The following is a 22,105-nucleotide window of genomic DNA, read 5'->3' on the forward strand; positions in this document are numbered from 1 at the left end:
AATCTCAAAATTTTCTCTCTCTACAGCATTCTCTCATCTCCTTCAGCCTATGCTCAGCCATTCTCAGCAATTCTCAGCCATTCGGAGGAGATCACAGCATTCTCTCATCTCCTTCAGCCTATGCTCAGCCATTCTCAGCCATTCGGAGGAGATCTCAGCCATTTTTGGTGGGCTGATCTGCAGTAAACCCTAATTCACAGCAGAAATTAGGGTTTAGCAGCCACCTTGGGATCCGTGCCAGAGATTGAAGGCTCAAGGGACTGAAATTAGCAGCTGAAGGTTATCAAGGGATTTCAGGAGCCAGCCCATTCCGAATTGATATTGATTTGGGGCAGCATTTGGCCAGCCAAGGGTCAAATTGGAGAAGAAGTCCTGGGTGAATCAAGGGGCAAGTGACCCAAAAGGCTTGCTGGACATTCATGACAGCAAGAGCAATTGGTTAGCAGGAGGAGATTGAAGAATCTCAAGTTGTACTCCTTCCAATTGAATGAAAGCTAAAGAAATACCGCAAGGGACGCCAATTTTGGGGCCAACAGGGTGTCTATTGTCCAAGAATGTTATGGTAAAGTGTGTATTTCATTTTATGTGCATTTATTTATTGCTGTAATTAACTCTTAAATCAGGTTATCACCACCCATTCCAAGAAGGAAGGCTGGTTTCATTCCCTATTAGGGAAAAGTCTTATCGTGGAGATTGCTGATTGGTGGTCTTCCAAGTGGAGAGGTGCTGCGTGCCCGAAAGATCTCTGCTAGTCGTTGTGTATTTTGCACTACATGTGATGAAACATTGCTTCATCTTTTTGCCGCTTGTTCAGTAGCGCGACAGATCTGGTGTTTTATTTCTAGCGTCTAGCTCTCGGCGACTCAGCTCTGGATAACAGCCCAGTCATGGATTATGGGAAAGCTGCCCTCCGTGCCTTCTTTGCATTCTGATTATTCCTGCCTGTTCCAGATCCTTAGATGGACTGCCTTATGGCATATTTGGCGAACTCGGAATGCCTTTCTTTTTGATTTGGTCTCGGGCATCCATGGTCATGTGGCCCGTATTCGAGGTTTAGTGCTATGGCAGATTTCTTCTATGATATCAGCTGACCTGGTTCTTCTTGACATTGCTGCCCATTGGCTGGCCATTGTTCGCTCTACACCAGCAGTGTGATTTCGTCTTTGTGTCATAGTCCTAATAGTCTTTCGTCACTTTCTTTGAGGACCTGATGGTCTGATGTAACAAAATGTAAACACAAAGAGAGAGAGAGAGAGAGAGAGAGAGAGAGAGAGAGTTTCTCGGATGACCTGATGGTCTGATGTAACAGAAAGTAAGAGATACAGAGAGATTGCTGGCCTGATGGTCTGATGTAAATATTTAGTACTTAATTCAATTATCTTCACGAGAGAGAGAGAGAGAGAGAGAGAGAGAGAGAGAGAGAGATTAATTTTACGAAAAAAAAAGAGAGAGAGATTAATTGCATCTGGCTTTAGGTTCGGGCCAAACAAAAGAAGCTGAATTTTTCATGGGATATCTCAGAAGATGTACCGGTTCATTTGGTTGGTGATGCTGGAAGGTTGCAACAATGCATTTTGAACCTTGGTATGTACTAGTTTTTGAAGTTATAAGGGAAATTTGTGTATCAAACAAGTTATATATGTAGAGACTGTGTGAAAATTATAAACAATTGAACATACATCTATCAAAATGCAGCCAGGAAAACTGAATGTGTCCATCAAGTATTAAGTCTTTTGCATAATGACACTGGCCGTCAACATCAGAGATTATAGTTGATTTGTTTGTATGCCTCACCTATAGGACCCAACCATGTATTTGAGGATGACGAGGGATATGCAGAACAGTGGTAAAACTGTAAACCGCATAGACATCTAACCATTCACCATTGGTGAACTTGTCAAAATCAAGATTAAATAAGTTTTCTAAATTGAACCCAGTAACTCATGTTTTATGATCAATAACTTTTTCTGAGAAAATCTGCAGTGGTTACTTATTATACTAGCAGTTTGTATCCTCACTTAGATCCTATCCATGTTTCAATCTGCGGGCATTGTCTTATCTGTGATTGAATCTGAATGTCACTTAAATAACCATATCCTTTTTCTGAGAAAATCTGCAGTGGTTACTTATTATACTAGCAGTTTGTATCCTCACTTAGATCCTATGCATGTTTCAATCTGCGGGCATTGTCTTATCTGTGATTGAATCTGAATGTCACTTAAATAACCATATCCTTTTGACCTTAGGACCGTTATATCAGAGTCTGAAAATAAATAATGGTCATTGTAAAGTCTGAATGCAAAATCCTTCTACGTTAAACCAGTGGAGTCTTTTTTTTTTTGGGTGCAGTTGGGAATGCTATCAAATTTACACAGGAAGGGTCTGTGTCTCTTGCTGTAAAGCTTTATAGTTCAGAAGCTCTGGAAATGACCAGTGCAAGAGGAAGTGTAAATGTAAGTTGGTGTGAAGATAAACATGAGAGGAGGTCCAATGGATTTTTGGCCTTTAACCTGGCTAACTCTAATTGCCGTTCAAAAAGTTATGCATGTGGAGGATCTACTCAGGAATCTGCACCAGAGGACAGAAATATTACGTCTTTAGCCCCTGAGAAGTCGATAATCGATCAACAGAGAAGTAATAGACCTTCATTTTCTGATGGAGGAAGAAGACCTTTAGCCTTCAGGTTATCTTATTCAAAAGATACAGACTCAAGTGAAAGCAGGCATTTTTATGAGAAAAACCATAGAAAGCTAGCTCTACTATTCTCTGTTATGGACACTGGTATTGGTATAAGTAAAGAAAAGCAAAAGGAAGTTTTCAAGGCATTTTCACAAGCAGATAGCTCTACAACAAGGCTGTATGGTGGAACTGGTTTGGGGCTAAGTATTGTTGAGAGGTATTTTTATGCTAACAAATAATCTTATTTTTCTGTCTGCTTTGGAGAAGTAGTGCTTTCATTTTAGGGCTAGCTCTAGCAGACTAGTAGCTTCTTGTGATGACCTTTCAATTTTTGCTGCTAGTATAATATTAAATCATTTTGTAGAGTTAATAATAATTGTATGTAGGTCAAATTTCAGCATTTTTATATTGCATGTAACCTTCTACATTCTAGTGGATGTAAATTTGATATTGTCGAAATAAAGGCTCGCTAAAGATGGATGATTAAATAGATTTAAGTCAGCAGCATGCTGCCTGATCTGATGATGGATATGGAGGCCGTACAAACATCCTCGCTTGAGAGGATCAAATGTATGTGTCTACTAGGAGTGGTGTATTGATCCTACAAAATTTTGTAGATGTACCATCTTGGATATTTGCTTCAAATTATTTTCTTTTGTTCTTCATTTTGTACACCTTTTGGAGCAGAAAATAATTAAGGGTCCACGTACGTTCAAATTAGATGTTTCCTTTGTCAAGATATAATGTGGTGGAGGTGTGGAAGAAGGTATTTGCTATTAGTGATCCTAGAGGAAGATCAATGTTGCACGCAATGCATGCACGTCTTATGGTGAAGAGTGGAGGAGGGAGACAGTCCTGGCTACAACTTAGTTTAGGGATAAGGCTAGCTTTGGTGTGGACCAGAAAGGTGCATGGACAATTCCATAAGGAACCATTTCCCCACGCTCCCATGTACAGCTTGCATTGGGTGGGGTTGTTAGTTAGAAGCATATTCCTTCACCTCTTATTTCTTGTTTGGCCGCTCCTCTTAAGTATGAGGCTTTTTATTCACAATCCATTTTCTTAGCATTCAAAAAGCAAATCTTTGAGTCATAAAAGGCATGCAGTTTCATCCAGCCATTCAAAATCTATTTCTTATTCAACTGACACCTTTCAAGAATTGCTCAACCTATTTCAATAAACACTAATACCCTTTTCTAAATTCTTAGCTGACATCGAACACTCGGGATATTTTGTATTGACCAAAATCAAATAGTCCACTCTCCATAGATTGACACACATTAGTCATTTTATTGTTCTTTGCATCAATTGCTCTACAATTGCCATAGATTGGAATGTATAACTCCTGGGGCAAACCATGTATTTAGTATAAATGCTCAACGAACAGATCAGCCAATACCTGATTTTTTCATTGTCATCTTACTTGGGATGGAGTGGGCCATTTCAGTAAATTGGTTCACCACATCCCAGATTGTGTTGTGATCTCTATTTGTATGAGACAGTCTAACTACATATTCCTCATTATACTAGCCCATTTATGCATAGGATATGTAATAGGTGTAAAACCCTGCCTGTTTATGCTGTTTATCTTTGTTGACTGGCATTGGAGAATTATGCACACAAATTTCAACAAAGTTTTTCATGTGCAGCCAATGAGAGTACCGGCTGATCAATGCCAAAGTTTGATGTATATGTCAAGATGTCCAAGGGTAAATGCATGCCATTCTTACAAATTTTGTGTGGATAAACTCTTGACATGGGCACATATACTTTGCCTTGCTTAGATATTGAACCACTCATGTGGAATACCTTTCCACCCTCATTCTTATTATACAAGTCAGTCCAAACTTTTCAGACAGCTCCAACTGACTGTTGAGCACATATACTTTCTTGTAAATTCGTCTGAGTAATATAATTAGCTACACCTTTTTTGCAAAAAAAAAAAGTCAGTCAAGACTTGATGGTCTGTCTAAAACACTAGTCGGCCATCATAAAAGTAACAATTCAACGTTAAATGTGTGAATAATGGCCAACAATTCCTCTCTTGTGTGGTAGAATACTTTTGGGTTTTAGTGACATTGTCAGTCTCGAAAGCCATACGTTAGCCATGTTATGGCATAGTTGTTGGTATTTGTGTGCTCCTCATAGGACTTGTTTGGATGGTGAATTGCAGCATGGGTGCAGCCATTACCAGCTATTACAACATGAAAAGGTTGATTGATTTCCTTACATCGAGGAATTCTTTCCTTATAGGTCAAAGTAATACTTATATTGTTTTCACAAAGAGTAATATGGTAGCATGGCACTGACGAGCGCAACATGACCTTTCCATTACTATTAGGACACCTTGATTTCATGGAACATAAATCCATTCAAAGAAACCACTAAATTGTGATAAAGAGCTCATGGCTATCCATGGTTTTCTTTGTTGATGCCGCTCTCTTATTCCCATAGTTATTTGAGAGGCCAACCTCTTTCAAGTTTCATTTGCATGGCTATTTTGACAGTATCTTCATCAAGGCCATTCTTTTGGGTCCATGTGAAAGCTAGTTTGATTGGAGAGCTAAAGAATATGATTAGAGAACCTTTGCATCAAGGTGTTCATGAGCTGAAGATAATGGTTAGAATTGGAGAGAAATTGAGGATCAAAGATGTTTAGGACTCCATCACTAAAAGTTATGGGGAAGTCAAAACCTTGTGTATGGACTTGAAGTAAATTGTGGGTAGAGAGCTGTATTTTTTCAAAAGCATGTATTGGTACTTAACATGGGGCTCATGTTGCTAAGAATGTTGTTTTGTTAAGGTCTTTTAGAATGTGGGACTTTATTGTGTTTCTCCACTTGTAAGCCAACCTCAAGTTTAGGTCATTTCATCATGTATTAGCCTCCTTTGAGCTTGGGGACCATTTCTAGTGAGTGGCCCTTATTTATAGATGCTTGACCAATACTTGATACTTTTGGGGTTAGTATAGGTCTTTGATCTGTGTGCCTAGGTATTGAAAGGCACACTCTTTTACTTTTGTCTTTTGTAGTATGACTCCCTAGATGCTTGGATTGGTTTTCATATGTTCCCCCTCCCCCCCCCCCCCCCAAAAAAAAAAACAACCACCTGTCTCTCTCTCTCTTGTAATTGGTGTGTTACAAGAACAATGGACTAAAGAAGTAACCTTCTAGCCAACATGTAGAGGTGGGGGGTCTTTGACTAGTATATATGTCCCAAAATGAATGGCATCTTCAAACCTTGGAGTGAGGCAACTTGGCCATTCTATTCGCCCTAACTACTTGAATCTAGGGCATAAGGTTGCCCATATCAATCACGGCACTTGCTCCCAAAGAAGAAAGTTGCTAAAGTAGTAATCCTTGAGCCTTGTCGGATAGTGAGGAAAGGCCTAATTTTGAAGAAAAAGTCAAAACATTATAATTTGATTGTTAGCTAAAAGTGCCATAAGCCCCTCCATCCCAAAAATGTGAAAGAGGACTTCATGATGCTTTTCTTGTGGATTTCTAAGGATCTAGCAAATATCCAACTATGGGCTTCACAATTGAGTTTGGATTTTTAAAATTGTAGAATTGTATGAGCACACTTATAAGCCATTGGGCAAGTTTTTAAAAATGCAAATGAGTGTCCATGCAAATTGTGGAGAACACACATGCCCATGATTCATCTTCTTTCTCCTCCTCTTATCTTTAATTGATTTTGCACTCATCAAGATTCTCCACAAGAATACTTTGCCATTGAAATGAACTTGGAAGTCCAAATAGTTAGTGTGGTTTAGATCATGTGTACTTTACACGTAGCGTGTGAAACACCATATCTGTGGTGTGGGTCAACAAGCCATGAGTCATAGGTGGGTGCAGGCCCATTGGCTTTTTTAACATGGCATGGCTAACTTAAATAAGGTGCATGTATTTAAAGGTTTAATGTCCATGCCACGTGGTGATAGTTGTTTTGGGTTAGATGATAGGTGTGCATGATTTTCCAATGCATGGTAATAGGCAATCCTGGTAAGTAGTTTGAAATCAAGACCGGGTTATTTGATGGTGAGTGTCTAGATAAGGCAATTGGATTAATGCCAAAACCTTGGCTATCGTGTATAGTAGGTTGTACCAATGCTGGTGCTAGTATTATTTATGTGAAGCATCTTTGCCTTGGTCATTAAGTTTGCGTCAAATTTTGCTAGTCTCTATGAGGTTCATATTCTCTTTTAGTATGTTACCGTGGAATTTTTAGTAAGCGTGCTCTTTATACCTAGTTTTGCCATCATGAGGGTTCAGAACAATAATGGAGAAGCTAAGGGGTGAGATCTTATTTGTGACATTGACGTTCTGTCACCTTGTTTATACACATCCTCCTCCTAGTAGAATGTATTCTACTTGAGTTTGCTTTCTTCATGGCTTTATGGCACATTGGCATAAAAGCAATTATTGCCCATGGCTATTGAGTAGAGACTCGAATGGAGTTGAGATGCTCCATGCTTCTATGAACTCTAACAGTCTACAACAACTCTCAAATGATATTAAAGACATGAAATCAGGCCTTGATGGTATGAGGATGGATATTGACAAGTTAGTGGCTATCTTTAGTGAAAAGATGTTGCCTACAACTGGTCCTAATGTTCCAAACCCTCCTTTGGCTGAAGAGCAAGCCAAATCCTCTACTCCAAAGGTGGTAGGAAAATTTGAGATTGGGGAATCGTCAAAGGCTAAAGATTTTATTTAGCCCACTTCATTTCAGCCTCAGCCCCATCAATCAAAGGCCTATTCTCAAGGAAAGAGAAGGATTAGTCTTTTGATGGAAAGGGTTTATTTCACCATATAGACAACCATGCACAAGACAAGCATGGCTAGAAGCTTCAAACCTTCATCTGTTTGAAAAGAAGCTTGATGACAAAGGGAAAGAGATAGAATTCGTGACACCAACAATGACCGAAGTCTTTGTCCAGTTTACAACTTCATGTTATTTGCATTGGCATTGATAGGGCCAAAGTATGCAAATGAAGCTATGTCACACCACAATCTAGCATGAGTTAATGTAGGATTTAAAGGGTACGGGGACTTAATTATTATTAGTATCAGGCTCACAAATCTAGTTGAAGGTGTTGGGACCATGGATCTTTTGAGGTGGTCACAAGTTAGTTCAAAGGTCTTTTGTATGTCAATTTTAGGTTTTAATCTTGTAATTTTGTATGGTTTTGCTTAATTTCAAAAATAATCTAAAGGATAGTGAATACAAACTAACTTTCACAAATGAAATAACTAAGCAAATAAACAAATTACTCACTTAACAAGAGAGACACACAATAGGCCCCAAAGGATGGTGCCCCTTTTGCTATGTCTTTATCATTCGAAAGCTTGCATAAATCACAAGTGACTGCTGTCACATATTGGCACTCTCTCAATGCAAGTGATTCCCATGTTTCTTGTTCTTAAACTAGCTCAGACTTGTCCTCAGTGCAGTGTCTTGAGTTGCTCTCACCAACCTTGACCAAGTGTGTGAAATGTGTCGATTCACACTATAATGAGTATAATGTATAAGAATATATGCTTCTTAATCATACATAACAACTATGATGCATAAGAATACATGTTGTCTGTAGTCCAATGACTTGTAAAAGTGACATTCAAGGTGCAAAGCTGGTTCCATACTATTGCGTGCTTTGCATAACCTAGTCATTGACAAATTGAGTAAATTCAAACCTACACTTCAAATCTCATTGTTAGTACAATAAACTAGCATTCAATTCATGTCCGGTAACAAAGGTCAATTGTTGTGGTTCTTACAATATGCATTCCATTAGGTACTGCCTTTCAATTTTCCAAATTTACCATGCATTTTTAGTGATAGAATGTTCATATTTAAGCCATTTCACACGGCACAATTGATTCACAAATGCACAATCATTAGTTACCTTGTCACCTTCAATGTTAGAGTGTTTGAAAATGCATATGAACACTTCAGTATGCTAAACTCCAAGAACAATAGCTAGCAGTTGAGCTCAATTTCACGGAGCGCTTGCTTTGACAATTGTCCTTCATAGTCGCCATGCAATCTTACATTGTTGCTATCGCAAATAGAGGGATTTCTTTTGATAAAATTGTGAGAAAATCACTTTCTTCGTGAGAAAGTTGTCTAAAAAGTGCACAAGGCTTGATATCTCTAAGGAGAAGACAGAATCTCAGTCTATAGTGCTGTAATCACCTGTTTTGATGAGAATTAGGTTAAAAACAGTGGCATACCTTGCTATAAATGGAGTTATAGAGCTGACCAATGGATTTCCCATGCAGAGAGAAGAAGGTTGATTGTTGTCTCGACTCCATATATGTTGTTTACTTATGCCATAAGGTTGACTATCGTAATTTCTGCGACAGAGAAGAGAAGGGTTGCATCCAAACTTGGGCTTTTCAAATGAGAGAGAAAGAGACCCCTAGTAGCAAATATTAGCTTTTTTAATGAATAACTAGTTGCTCCCTAATTCAATCTCCCTTTTGATTAAGGGCTAATTGATAACTTGGTCATTAATCATAAGTGAGCTGCTCACTGGACCAAATTGAAGCTTAGGGCTTGTTGCATAACTTGAATGAGTTTCTTATTGGGTGAAACTTTCAAATAATCATTAATTCTAAGGTGCAAACTTTCAATTAATGAAAGTTCAAAATTGCATCTTGTTCCTTTTGCTTTGTCCTTGAACCAGATATCTTGTACACTTGTTCATTGTATGTCCTAGTGTCAAATCCTTCATTGCCGATGCAATGGTCATGGTGCCAAGAGCTAGGGGTACTACGATTGGAGTTTGTGTCAATCAAATCATTAAGCCCATTTCTCATTCTAGCGATAGTGGTAATCATGAGGAGAACCAAGATATATCTCTATTCCATGTTTCCTATTGGTTTAGGACTCTTTTGCAAGAATTAGGAGTTTAATCTTACCCTAAGCCTTACAAGGTGGTTTTAAAGTGCTCAAAGAGTCTAAGAGCAGCAAGAAGGACAACTTGTGGATTTGTTTAGAGTAATCTATGCCTTGATGTATAAGCTTACTGCTCACGTGCTGGAGTGTTGGTGATAGCAGAAACGTTGGATCATATGGGAAATGACACCTCTAGTAGCTATAGAGTTGGTAATCAATTAGTTGATACTTACGAATAGAAACCTGTAGGAATACTAAGGAACACTGTAATTAAGGTTGCTATTATATTCTTTCAAATGGCCTTATTTATCATTGACTGCTGATGATCTCAGCTATGAGAAACCTGTCAGAACAGCACTCTGGCACACTGGCAAAGTGCTCCACGATTGGGAGATAGACAATGAGCAAGCATGACCAAACATTGCACATTTGATCGTCACATGACCAAACAGCACTCTGGCACATTGGCAGTGCTCCATGATTGGGAGATAGACGATGAGCAAGCATGACCAAACATCACATTTGATCGTTACAGGACGCCATAGTGACCATGTGCTCACACGGGCATTTTCATCTCTCGAAAAAGAGGTACATCTTTTAGATTCCATCAGATTTTGGCTTGGTTTTATTATGCCTCATGGACCCAAAGTCCCAAGTGTTTTCAGTAGGCACATGGTGAGTTGGTAGATTGTGCCCTTTATTGGAGGCTTGTTTAGCCAAATTTTTACCAACTAGTAGCCATTCTTAGGTCTGAAGACCTGTTTCAATTTGTTGGCAGTCAACAGTTTGGCTACCTTGGTTTTTGCAAGGCATAATGTCTCAGGAGACCATTGAAGGTGGGGTAGTACTTTGACTAGATTAACATGTGAAGATTGGGTTTACTATTAACATTTCAGACTTCAGTACAGGGTTTTACTTTACTCTTGGTTTGGGTGCCATTTTCTGCCATTTCATAGCAACTAGCAGCAGCCTACTATTGCTCTTTCTTCTATATAGGCCAATTATATGGCTGCATGTGCAACAGTCCAAGAGGTTGCTGTCTCATGGTTCTGGAGATTGCTTGCAAAGATTGGCTTTCAACCCGGCACCGATAGTACTTTGATTTGACAATCAGAGCTGCTTGGCTGTGGCCAAGAATCTCAGGTTTCATGCTTGCAAGGAGTTTATTGAGTGCAACATCACTTTGTTAGTGAGCTGATCCTTGATCAAGAGGTGGAGCTTGTGCATTGTTGTGCAAGGGACAGTAGACACACCTCTTTTATGTTATACTGCCTGTTATCCCCCCAGTGAGTCATTGGTGGCTTTTAGAAGCTATGTCCAATAGGTCTTTGTTTTAAGAAGTTGGCTATTTTTTGATCTGTTTGGCCATTTATCCAATGAGTTTCAGGATTTGCTTAATATTTGCAGCCTCCTATCATTTAGGCATGTGTGAACGTCCCATGCTGCAGCATATGATGGACTCTCCTTTACAATGATCACTAATTAAAGCTTTCTGTCATTCATGCATCTCTTTGTGCCCTCACATTCATGTTATTTTTTTGGTGGAGCACTCAGTTTTTACATCTATGTGCCTTCAACTCTTTTTGTGGTGTGTTGGAAGTTTCTGTGAGCGATTGACCCATTTACATCTATGATAGAGTGAATGGGCAGCGATTATCATTGAATGCACCTCTTTTTTGAGACATTTCCAGACATTGAAAACCATGCCAAAATCAACCATTCAATGTCTGGAAAAATTCTAACAGTTGATTTTAATATCGATGTGTAATGCTAACTACAATAGAATAGTTAACATCACTATGTAATCTTTAATTTATGCTAGATGTACATGGTAGATGATTGGTTGAATGCCAAATCAGATTTGCTTGTGAGAGCAACTTATGTTGTTGATGTAGTTAGCATCATTTTTTAACCTTTGATTTGTGTTACATGCATATGGTAGATGATTGATTGAATGTTGAATTATCATCGTCATGCCTGCCAAGTGAAGGGATTTCTAGATTAGCCTGTGGGAGCAACTTATATGTCATCTAGTTTTGCAAAATTAAATACGTAATGTTGTTGCCAGATTGGTTGGTATGATGGGTGGTCGCATTTGGCTTGAAAGTGAGCTTGGAAGAGGAAGTACGTTTCATTTTATTGCTCAGTTTGACAAGGAGGATTCATGCAATTGCAAACAGAGGAATTTGACCATCCCATTGCAAGCTTTGGGGGAATGTAGCCCTATTAACTCTCAAGCCACACCACATGCAGGCGATTCAGAGAAGCCAAACATGCAGTTAGGACTCCCTTTATGTCTATCAAAAAAAGAATTGTGTAAGCAGGAGAAAAGGTGGGATGAAGATGGCAAATTTTCAGAGATGGAAGGTAGAAGAAACAGCTGTGTCACTGACAGGGGGAAGAGATCAGGAGACCTTTTTGCTGTCACCAATGAGCAACAAGGAGACAATGCATTGGCCATTCCTTGTTTACCAGTCGAGGAGCATTCGACTGTTGATTTGGGAATTGATGCTAGGCTTTTTAAGGGTCTGAAAGTGCTTCTTGCAGAGGATAATCTGGTTAATCAGAAAGTAGCCTGCAAACAGTTGATGAAGTTTGGATCTCTAGTAGATGTTGTCTGTGATGGACAACAGTGCCTAACAGCTCTTCGCAGAGACCGAGACAAATATGATTTGATTTTAATGGATGTACAGGTAATCTCTTTTAATAGATATCCTTTTTGTACCCTGATAAAGGATGTGAAAAATTTAATATGATTGAATCTCAAAGGGAAAGACAGTTTTTTCTCGGCCTTTTGTTTATGAATCTGTTAATGCTGTTGCAGTGAACCCAAATAACAGTGTCTTTTCTGAGATGTAAGTACCTTCTTCATGCAGAAAAACAGGGCCAAGTTTTTAATTCAAACAGTACATGATCCCCCTTCATAGACACCAAGAAGTTAAACCATGTCAAGGTTTGATTGATTCATAGCTAATAGTAGAGGTTAACCGCTGAATTAGGTCAAAAAAGTTCCATAAGCAGATGTTGAAGGCCCTGTTCGATATTCTGAATGTTATATAGTTGGTCCTTGTTTCTTACCATTCATGGAGTCTAGTTTCCTCAGGGTCAACTTTTACTCCTCTGAATTACTGAGTTTTAGCTTAGCCAGGTGGTGGTTTTGTTGGGCCTGTGACAAATGATTAGGACATAGAGGCTCCTCACTGTCCAAAACACTTGGATTGAGCAGATACCACACACACACACACACACCACCCCCCGCCGCGCCCCCCCCCCCCCCCCCAAACCACCACCACAAAGTATCCCAAGCCAAAGTACAAAAATAACCATGTAAGGGACTTTCAAAACACCAAATGTAAAATTAATGAAATTTTTTTACAAGGCTTGACTGAATAAATAAATCAGGAGGTATATAGTGCCAAAGCATGTGTAGCTGACAGTGCAAGAAAGTGCCTAATTCCCAGGTCCTCAAAAAAGCATCTCTCCCCTCCCTCTCATAGTCTTCAAGCCACCTTGTATCTTCCCATCTGCTTGGGAGAGTATGGCCAATCTTTGGCCCAAATCTTGGAGAGAGTCAGTTGTGGATATGTCCAATAGATTTATGGATGATTGCACCTTGCAATCCTAAATATACCAAGCAATGATGCTAGTCATGAGCTCCCATGTGTAGCAGTGCCCTTGAGCCCACATGAAAATGCGATGGGCATCACTCCCTTGTGTATCTTCATATCTGTAGATTGGGCTCTATTTGTGACCCATGCAGTAGAACTTGAAATTCAGCAGCTGAAATTTGGGGATTTTAGAGAGTTTCAAGGGGCCAGCCAGCCAACGTTAAGTTTGGGGCAGAATTTGTCATCCAAGGAGCAAAATGGAAGGCCAATCCCCAAGCAAACCCAAGGGGTAATCGGTTTGAAAGCTTGTTGGTTGCTATGGAAAGCAATATGTATTGAAGATTGAAGGAGATCATGCTGGATCTCAATATACTTCAGCCTTTACGAATATGAGTTAAGAAGATACTGCCACGGGGGCCAGTTGGGTGTCAATGTCCAATATTAAGTGGCAACATTTGTATTTTTAGTTTATGTGAATTTTATCCTAGTTGTAAATAGTGCTTAATCAAGTCATTACCACCCCTTTTCCAAAGGGAAGGTTGGTTTCAGCCTCCCATATGTCCAATACCTCTAGCCATGCATCATGCAGCTATGGGTCATCTATCTCTCTGCTTTTATGTAGGTGAGTGATCTACTATTATTATCTATCTTCAACAGATTGTCATAGATCTCCCCTTCTAAGCAAGATAGTATTGGAGCGAAAGGTTCTCTCTCTCATATTGCCTACAAGTCTATCCTTGCTTTGCATGGCTTGGGTGTCGTACTCTTAGTGATGTTGTTGCCTTCCGATTTCCTTAATAGCATGCTGAACCTAGTAGCTTTATGGCTAAGGATTTTCATCTTTTGTTCACTCTTAGTTGCAACATTTTCTACTTGCATATTCTTGCTAGACTCATCTTGACCACTATGTGAACCAAGATTCTACAAAATATCTCAACATTGATCATGAACTCTAGGAGTTTACCATTGAGGGGATGAGTTGTCAAGATGGTGGATATTGGTGATTACTTGCCAGTTAGGTGTCATGAAGATGTGTTTTGAGCTCTTTAAGCGACGTATTTTGTGTCAAGGCTTTTATCATTAAGCAAATACAACAAGACATCCATAACAACATCCTCATGGATATTAGCATCTAAGAAGTCTTGCATGTGTTGGGAAACCTGATCTCTGATCAAGGTACAAAAGGTTGCACGGGCTCAAGCAATGTGAGGAGAATATGCCTGCCTTAAACTTGTTTGACATGCCAATGTTGCCTAGTAAACGAAGCATGGTAAATCCCATTTGTCTCGACACCTTTTGCACATTAAGAATCGGTCTTTCAAACAAGTCCAAGCGTTGTAGTGGACTCCCTTGGAGATAGCATGACTCAAAAAGGAAGAGTTAAATTGCAAGGGAAGCTTGCACAAGAGACCTATGAAAGTATTCATAGGTTGCCTAATCATATCAAGTTGCAAAGTGAATAATCAGATAAGACATATTGTTGCAACACTTACATTTTCAAAATTTTTGGTAAAAAGGAATCCTTATGCATAGCACGGATACACGGTCCAATTGAGACCATGTGGCTAAGTATTGGGCTGAGTGAAATGTATAACTTGAAGCCGATGGAGAAAGCCATGACCAAAGATATTGTTTGAGAACATCCATTGCAAAAGCATTCCAAGTCCAACTTTTCGGGATGTCCATCAGAGAGTGTTCTGAAGTAGATTGGGAAGAGTCAATGCACATGTTGAAATCACCCATAAGCAAACCCGGTCTTCTTAGTAAAGAAAATAGTGAAGACGACATCACAAGGCTTGATTATACAACGAGTCATTAGGTGCATAAAGCCCAACCAACCATAAAACTTGCCCTTCAAAAACAATTTCAATCACTAGAAAGCGTCCATGAATATCATTCTTAATAAGCACTGGTTGGAATTTCTCATGTATCACCATAAGGACACCCGAGTAGTGTCTTGCCTTACAAACAACATAACAAAGACCAAATCCATGACAATCCAAAATATGACCAACATCATCTTGACTTTTGTGCTCAACAACACACGATGCATCACAACTATTCTCATGCAAAATACGCAACATATCATGTTGTTTACTACGGGAATAAATCCCACAAAGATTCCAAGTGGCAATCCACATATGTGAAATCAAACAAATGGTGGACAAGGTTGTTCACGCCTCGCTTGAACTTTCTTTGGCAATGCCTCTAAAATTCCATCTTCCAAGAAATCTGCCAAACCATAAAATCATTTTGTCTCGAGCAAGTGGATTTTGAAGAGGAAGGGTTGCTTCCACTCATTGAGATCTATGATCCCACGGGGTGATCACCTTGCCTTTGGGATCAAAAGCAAGGTGTGCAAGTGGGTCCCTGGGATGGTTCCAAGAGCGCTCAACATTATGCGATCTTGGCTATGTGGACTGCTTTGAATTAGAAAATCCATGACAGGCGCATGCGGCACATCATAAGATTTATCCTTTCTATATACATATGTACAAAAGGAATCTTGGGAGCATGATAGCTATTGAATTTCAATCTTCTTGCCCTTTCTATGCTAAACATCAATCCATCTAGAATCATGAGGATCTGAAGAAAGCACAGGCTTCTTGTCCTGAACTAAATCCATTTAAAGAGTCCATTCCCTAGTGACTAGTGCATTAACCATTGAAGCACTAGCATCATTTTTTTCGGACACTCTGCCATGAAGTGACCAAGCTTGTCATACAAGAAGTAGTGACTCGCAAAGATATCCCATTTAAGTCTAAACCATAGTGGATGCATACCAATGCAATTAAGATGCAACCAATTGGGCCTTTTTCTTGAGGTATCCCATAACATGCACCATCGATTCTTGTTGTCTGCCCTCATACTTGGACGTGCCAATATAGTACCAATGGCTGACATTGCATCCCTTAGGAGAGGCCAATAATTTGCATGACAACTTTCTACCTCAACCCACAAGTGTTGAAAATTAACCATGGGTCTCCATGGCACCACATGCACAACTGTCTATCAAAGAAGAGGGGCAGCTTGCCCAAAAGGTCATCTTGATTCATGACTGATGTGAGCACGACCTCATAGAATCCCCTGGGGCCCACAAAGACTTTGGAGAAAACTGCTAGGGTTTGCACAGAGGACACACAGAGTGTATGACCACGACAGAAACACAAAGAGACAGACATAGACACAGAGGGCAAAACTCAAATCCTAAACGCAAAACTCAAAACTCGAACATAGAAACTCAAACACAAACAGAAGAAGGGAGAGAGATAACACAACTCTGAAGTGGATGAGTGTTGTAAATGAATGTAAGAGTGTACAATGTACTCAAGGGTAGAGCAATGTCAGAGTGTGATGTCCACCAGAGACGGATCCCAAGTTTGTGACCACCAGTTAGAGTGTCTGAGGAGGTAGATGCTGTAAACGCAAGTGACAACAGATGCTGATCAGCAAACACAAACAATAGGAGTGTGTGTGATGGCTAGCGCGGCTGTCCCAGATGGTAAACGCAGATCTAAAATTTCTGCAAGATGATGAACAGCTGACGCCTAGGCTGCATAGGTGCAAACGCAGGCTGAAATAGTGTTTGATGTGGTTGGCGATGACTGGATGATCAGATTGCAGCAGATGATGATGTCACTAGTAGTTGACGTTAGCATGGATGAAGGTGCCAGCAGTAGGAGCAATTACAGATGGGGTGGCAGCAGTCATGAAGGCTAGATAGCCACGTGGGAGGAGGCTGATGGCTGAAATCTGCACGTGGAGTGAGAAACCTGCATAGGCGGAATGAGGTTGAATGGGGGCAGCTTGTCTATTTATGGATGTAGAAGGGTGCCCCATAAATTAGGGTTTTTGGGAGACCACTGAAACTCTCTCGGACCACTCCCCTTTTTAGGGTTTTTCATTAATTAAGTGTGTTTTGGGGCTGTTTAAGAATGCTAATCAACTGAAAAACGTGTTTTAGCTTAACACCCCCTCTCAGGCCTAAAATTGAGCCGAAAGGTTAGGCCAGCCATTGTGATGTTTATTGATGACCCCAAGGCATCCCACCCCAAAGCAGCCAGGGCATCGGACAAATGGTGCACCTTGGTTTCCCAGTGGCCTACCAAGACTACAGAGGCGATGGGTATCTTACCAAGGGAATCCAAGTAGCCTTTCAAAGAGGATAGGACATTGGAAAAAGGGTGCACGTGGGCTGCCTAGTGGCCTACCAAGTCCTACAAAGGCGGATGGAACCACATGAAACTTTTTTTTGTTTTTTTTTGTTTTTTGAATAAGTGAGTTAAATGTTATGGGATGTGGCCAATCGAGTAATAGTGACCCAGAAGACAAGAGTAGGGAGGGTACACCCAACACATCACAAAATAAAAAAAACTAACCCATCCACTCAGGGTGTCGTTGACGAGGAAAAATAGGTGATGAGGTATCCATGTGATGAAGGAGGATGGTGGTGTGGTAACAACAGTAGCCGGTGGAAACAACTTGGGATTCGCTCAAGTGGTGCTTTGCACAATGAGATGCAAAGTATGCTATATGTTGAAGAATGCTTATGCATTAGGTGCCACTTGGATAGTGTCCCTCATGGGAAAATTGTTCACTTGTCCAAGCGCCCTAGTACAAAGATGATGAAATCATGCAATGCAAAGGGTAAGGTACAACAAGGGGAAGAAATCGATGTCGAAGACAAAGTGTTGAAGCTTGTAGAATACCAAGAAGGGTAGGAACCCCCTCTCAACTTCAATGTAGATGCCAAAGAAGGAAGAGGAGCTTGATGTCGGTCTTCATATGGTGTCGAGAACCAGAAGGAATGAAAGAAGATGAAGCAGATGAAGCACCCCGCTAGAAGAGCAAGGTAGAAGTTACCGCCATGATAGCATTGAGGGAGATGCTGCATGATTTGCCTCAGGAGGGGAAACCACCATGCTGGAAGAAGAGCAAGCACTCTAAGGATGATGAAACCATGAAAGGAACGGTGCGTATCCCCACGTCTCTAGCCCAGGTAGGACCAAAGCAATTTGCAAGTTAGCCCTACATGAAAGACAAAACCTTGCAAAAGAGACCAGAATATGCAAACATAGAGATTAATGGTAAGATACAGAAGAAAATCTAACTCAAAATAAATGCAATGAATGTGTATGTGTGTGAGTGAGTAAATGCAGCGGAAGACAAAAGAATGGAAAAGCTAAGGACAATAAATCCTATGGGCCCAACTCTAAGAGTGCGAAAAATGAATGCTAGATTGACCTAGGGTATTCGAAAGGACCTAGAGACATACTAGTTTAAGAAGGTGGCTACCATTGCATACGTCTAGTAGCAGGGCTTTGCCAAGGGAACGCATGACGAGGTGGAGAGGAAGGTGAGATGGATGCATGAAGTACAACGGGATCGGGACTTGTATACCAATCAGCTAGTCCCTCAAGGGTAGTGAAAGAGATGGGCTGTTAAGGCTGTACTCGAGCCACATGTCCAGTAGCAACAATGGGTGTTGAAGGAGCAGATAAAGCAGGAGCGGAAGGCGTAGCTCCATTGGATTGTGCAGTTGCGAGTGGTCTACTGAGGCTTTTTAGGTGGAAGACCTTGGGCCTTGGAGTGACACTCCTCGTCCACATAGCCTGTTCTTTGGTAGTGTGTTCAAAACCGGTTTTTCTTAGGGAGTTGTTGCTAGATAGGTCTAGATTCTTTGGTTCCATCTGAGGAAGAGGAGTCACCCTGGGCCTTGGAGCGACACTCCTCGTCCACATGGCTTGTTCTTTGGTAGTGTGTTAAAAACCAGTTTTTCTTAGGGAGTTGTTGCCAGATAGGTTTAGATTCTTTGGTTCCATCTGAGAAAGAGGAGTCACCCTTTGATTGGAGCCATTTCCTCTGTGCATGGGACCATCTCACCTTTTGCCTTTGAATCCAGCTCCAAAGCATCAACCACTTGATCTATGAAAAGTGTATTGAGCTTAGACATGATGACAAATGGGTGGGTTGCAGATCTTGTGAGAGTGTGCAACGGAAAGTGAAAAGTGAACATGGAGAAGAGGAGACAAAGAGAGAATGTAGGCGAGAGAAAGACAATGTGATTGCAATGGCTAAAGTTACAAGTTTGCAATGGTAAGCCCCAACACGCAGCTTTGGGTGTTAGTGTGGGCGCCAAATAGTAGTAGGGCGATGAAAGAATGAGGGCTTTCTAATCACAAAGGATCAAATGATGGATAATGAGAGTGGGAGGGTGGGTTGCCTATATACAGGCAAACTGGGGCCACAATTGGTAATAAAGTGGTTAGGCCCAAAATATGGGTGCCCAGGACAACCAAAAGTGCCCAAAAAGAAATGCACTAATGTGCCCGAGGCCATGGAAGCTTGAGGCAATAACAGGTATGTGATGCCCTTTGATGATTTGGGCCGCACGCACGCTACACCGATGAAGACACACATGACTACGAACACCCCTTCTCAGGTCTTGGATGTGGTGAAAGGCCAAAGGAGATGTAGATCTGAGAGTGGCAGGAAGAGTGCCAATTCTGATGAAGTCCGTTGATGAAGAAAGCCAGCCAAGGAGCAAGATGTTCTTGCCATATAAAAATTAGATCAAATGGAAGGCCACCAAAGGGCAATGGAAATGGAGAGTCTTTGAACGGATCACTCTTGAAAACTCTAGTTGAGGGGATGGGTGAGCTAAGCGTGTGACCCAAATAAGGAACAATAGCAAGGAACTATCGAAGGCACCACAAGCTGCAAAGAAACAATGGGGATCAAAGGGCCAAGCGGTAGGGAATGGTGGCTCAATGATGAAGAAAAGAGGTCGTCGCATAAAAGAAAGGACCAAAGTAGACTAGAAGCGTGGAAGTAATTCCTTACAATCTTGGGAAGCCCCCTCTAAAGCACAAAGGGTTAGGGAATCCACAACTGCATTACCAATATCGTCCCCCTTTGAAAGAGATGGGAGATACGAGGGAACCGCCAAAGGAGATGGTCGGGGGTGGGATGGATCTTGTGGGATAAATGATTTACAATCGGGAATAGGTGTGGCAATAGAAATTTGCCTCGAAGGGCCTTGTACAATGGAAGGGGAATGAAGCAGATAGAGCTCCCTTTCTTGGCAACCTATCACAAAAGAGGTTCCTGTGGAAGAATCCTCAACAAAGATGGTGGGCTCGGGGAAGATAACATGGGTCTCGAGTATAGGAAGGCCATAAGTTGAGAGAGTATGGAAGCCCAAGTTTGAAACATGTAGGGTCTAGAAAATGGAGCTTGATGGACATTCAAACAACAGCGGCAAAGTCCCAACACCACTAATAGGCAGTGAGGAGATGCCACTAGCAGTGAAGATATCCTTTGATGAATGGAGATCCTATAATAAATCACCTTGAGGAGCCGTATGATTTGATGCACCACTATCAATGAGCCAAGGTTGCTTAGAAGATGAGACAGTCAAAGAAGGCTGCTCCACCTAGAAAATGTGTAGAAACATTGACTAGGTAGTAATAGTGGGTGATGAAGATGAGGGAGACAAAGGCTTTGATGTAGATCCACCCTTTGCTCCCTGGTGAAGGCGAGGGTATTTCCTCCAGTAATTCTCCTTGGGGTGGGAGGTCTTCCCACAATGAAGACACGCGGGAAATCCTCTACTCTTCCCCACAAAATTTGTATTAGAGCCAGAAGATGACTCCAACTTCTTCCTCTTCCCTTTCTTTTGCTTGGCTTGTCTTGTACCTAGAGATAAAGCTGCATAAGCATGGCCATGTGCATGAGCTGCACAAGAATCTGTCTCATTGTGACGTGCACCTTGCGTAAGCACCAATGGGACTAGCTCCTCCCAAGTGAGTCTCTCCTAGCTATGAGAAGTGAGAAGACTGGTGTAGTATAAAGTTGCTGAATTTGTGGTCACACCATCATGGGGATCCACAATAGGTCGGGGTATAGGGATAGTAACAATATCCCAAAGGTCGTAGGTGTGGAGGGGACACTCCATTCGACATGACCATAGAAGGTAGTTCGTTTCATCTAGTTTCTCGAATGTGGAAAGGGGGGGTAGGATTGGCACTTGTGAGGAGATGCCATCAATGCCAATCGGGGACTGCAAACCCTGGAAGTATATAAAGGGAAAGAGTGATGGGATGGTGATCGGTTTGCATGATCCTGATTCACATGATCCCCCAAAGCATACACGCCAGCCATAGATGTCTTTCAATAAGTACCTGCAAGAAAACAAAGAAGATGCTGCCATTGGATGAAAGGCAACCAACATGTGTCCTTAGAGTAATCGGGGTTTGTAAGGCCACAAAAGAAGACTAACATAGGCAAGATAGACAGGGAGTACCCAATGCTGAAAAGAACACACAAAGTTGGGCAGAGAGGGCTGGTTGCCATGAACGTAGTCAATCCAGCAAAGAGATGGAAAGTACACTTGTCTCATACTGCCCAGCACATCTAAATGGTGCCCAAGTCAAAACGAACCAGCCCAAGATATAACGCAACAGAAATCGAGTTCTGCCCACTGGTAAATAGGTTGTTCAGCTTGTGTGGAAGCTGCCCAGCAGAGAGGAAATTGCCCAAATGCAAAACGCAAATAGTGATAGGTCTAATCCGTAAGATCCTGCTGCAAATGCAGGTATACTGCAGAGAAAACAGCTGCTTGATAGGGCAGGAACCAGTAGAACACTCCTGTGCATGAAACACAACAAATATGGAGGTTTGTACACCTGTTGAACAGGTCACCCAGTTTGTACGATGCTGCCCAGCCAAGGAGGAGGTCCTGGGAACTAAAATGCAGATGTACAGAGGTCTGTCCACCTGAAAATGAGGTCTCCCGGCCTTAATAATGCCCCCCAGATAAAGAGGTCCTGCACAGCAAAATGCAAATGCACAAAGAGCTGCAAGGTAGAAAACATGCCGTCTTGGTTGAAAACACAAATCTGCAGCCTTAAAAC

General features: G+C 41.2%; 1 protein-coding gene across 4 annotated transcripts in view; it reads left to right on the forward strand.

Annotated features, from left to right (window-relative positions):
* Positions 1-22,105, forward strand: part of LOC148037708 (osmosensing histidine protein kinase SLN1-like) — a 61,025-nt gene that overhangs the window by 35,945 nt on the left and 2,975 nt on the right. For all 4 annotated transcript variants that reach the window (XM_087676651.1, XM_087676650.1, XM_087676649.1 and 1 more), the window contains 3 exons: positions 1,476-1,584; positions 2,350-2,896; positions 11,651-12,275. In XM_087676651.1, the coding sequence (XP_087532777.1) occupies positions 1,476-1,584; positions 2,350-2,896; positions 11,651-12,275 (1,281 nt within the window). The remainder of the gene's footprint in view (positions 1-1,475; positions 1,585-2,349; positions 2,897-11,650; positions 12,276-22,105) is intronic.

This window comes from Lygodium microphyllum, chromosome 4 (assembly GCF_053477565.2).
Source record: "Lygodium microphyllum isolate KBCC chromosome 4, Lygodium_microphyllum_v1.1.10, whole genome shotgun sequence".
Taxonomy (NCBI): Eukaryota; Viridiplantae; Streptophyta; class Polypodiopsida; order Schizaeales; family Lygodiaceae; genus Lygodium; species Lygodium microphyllum.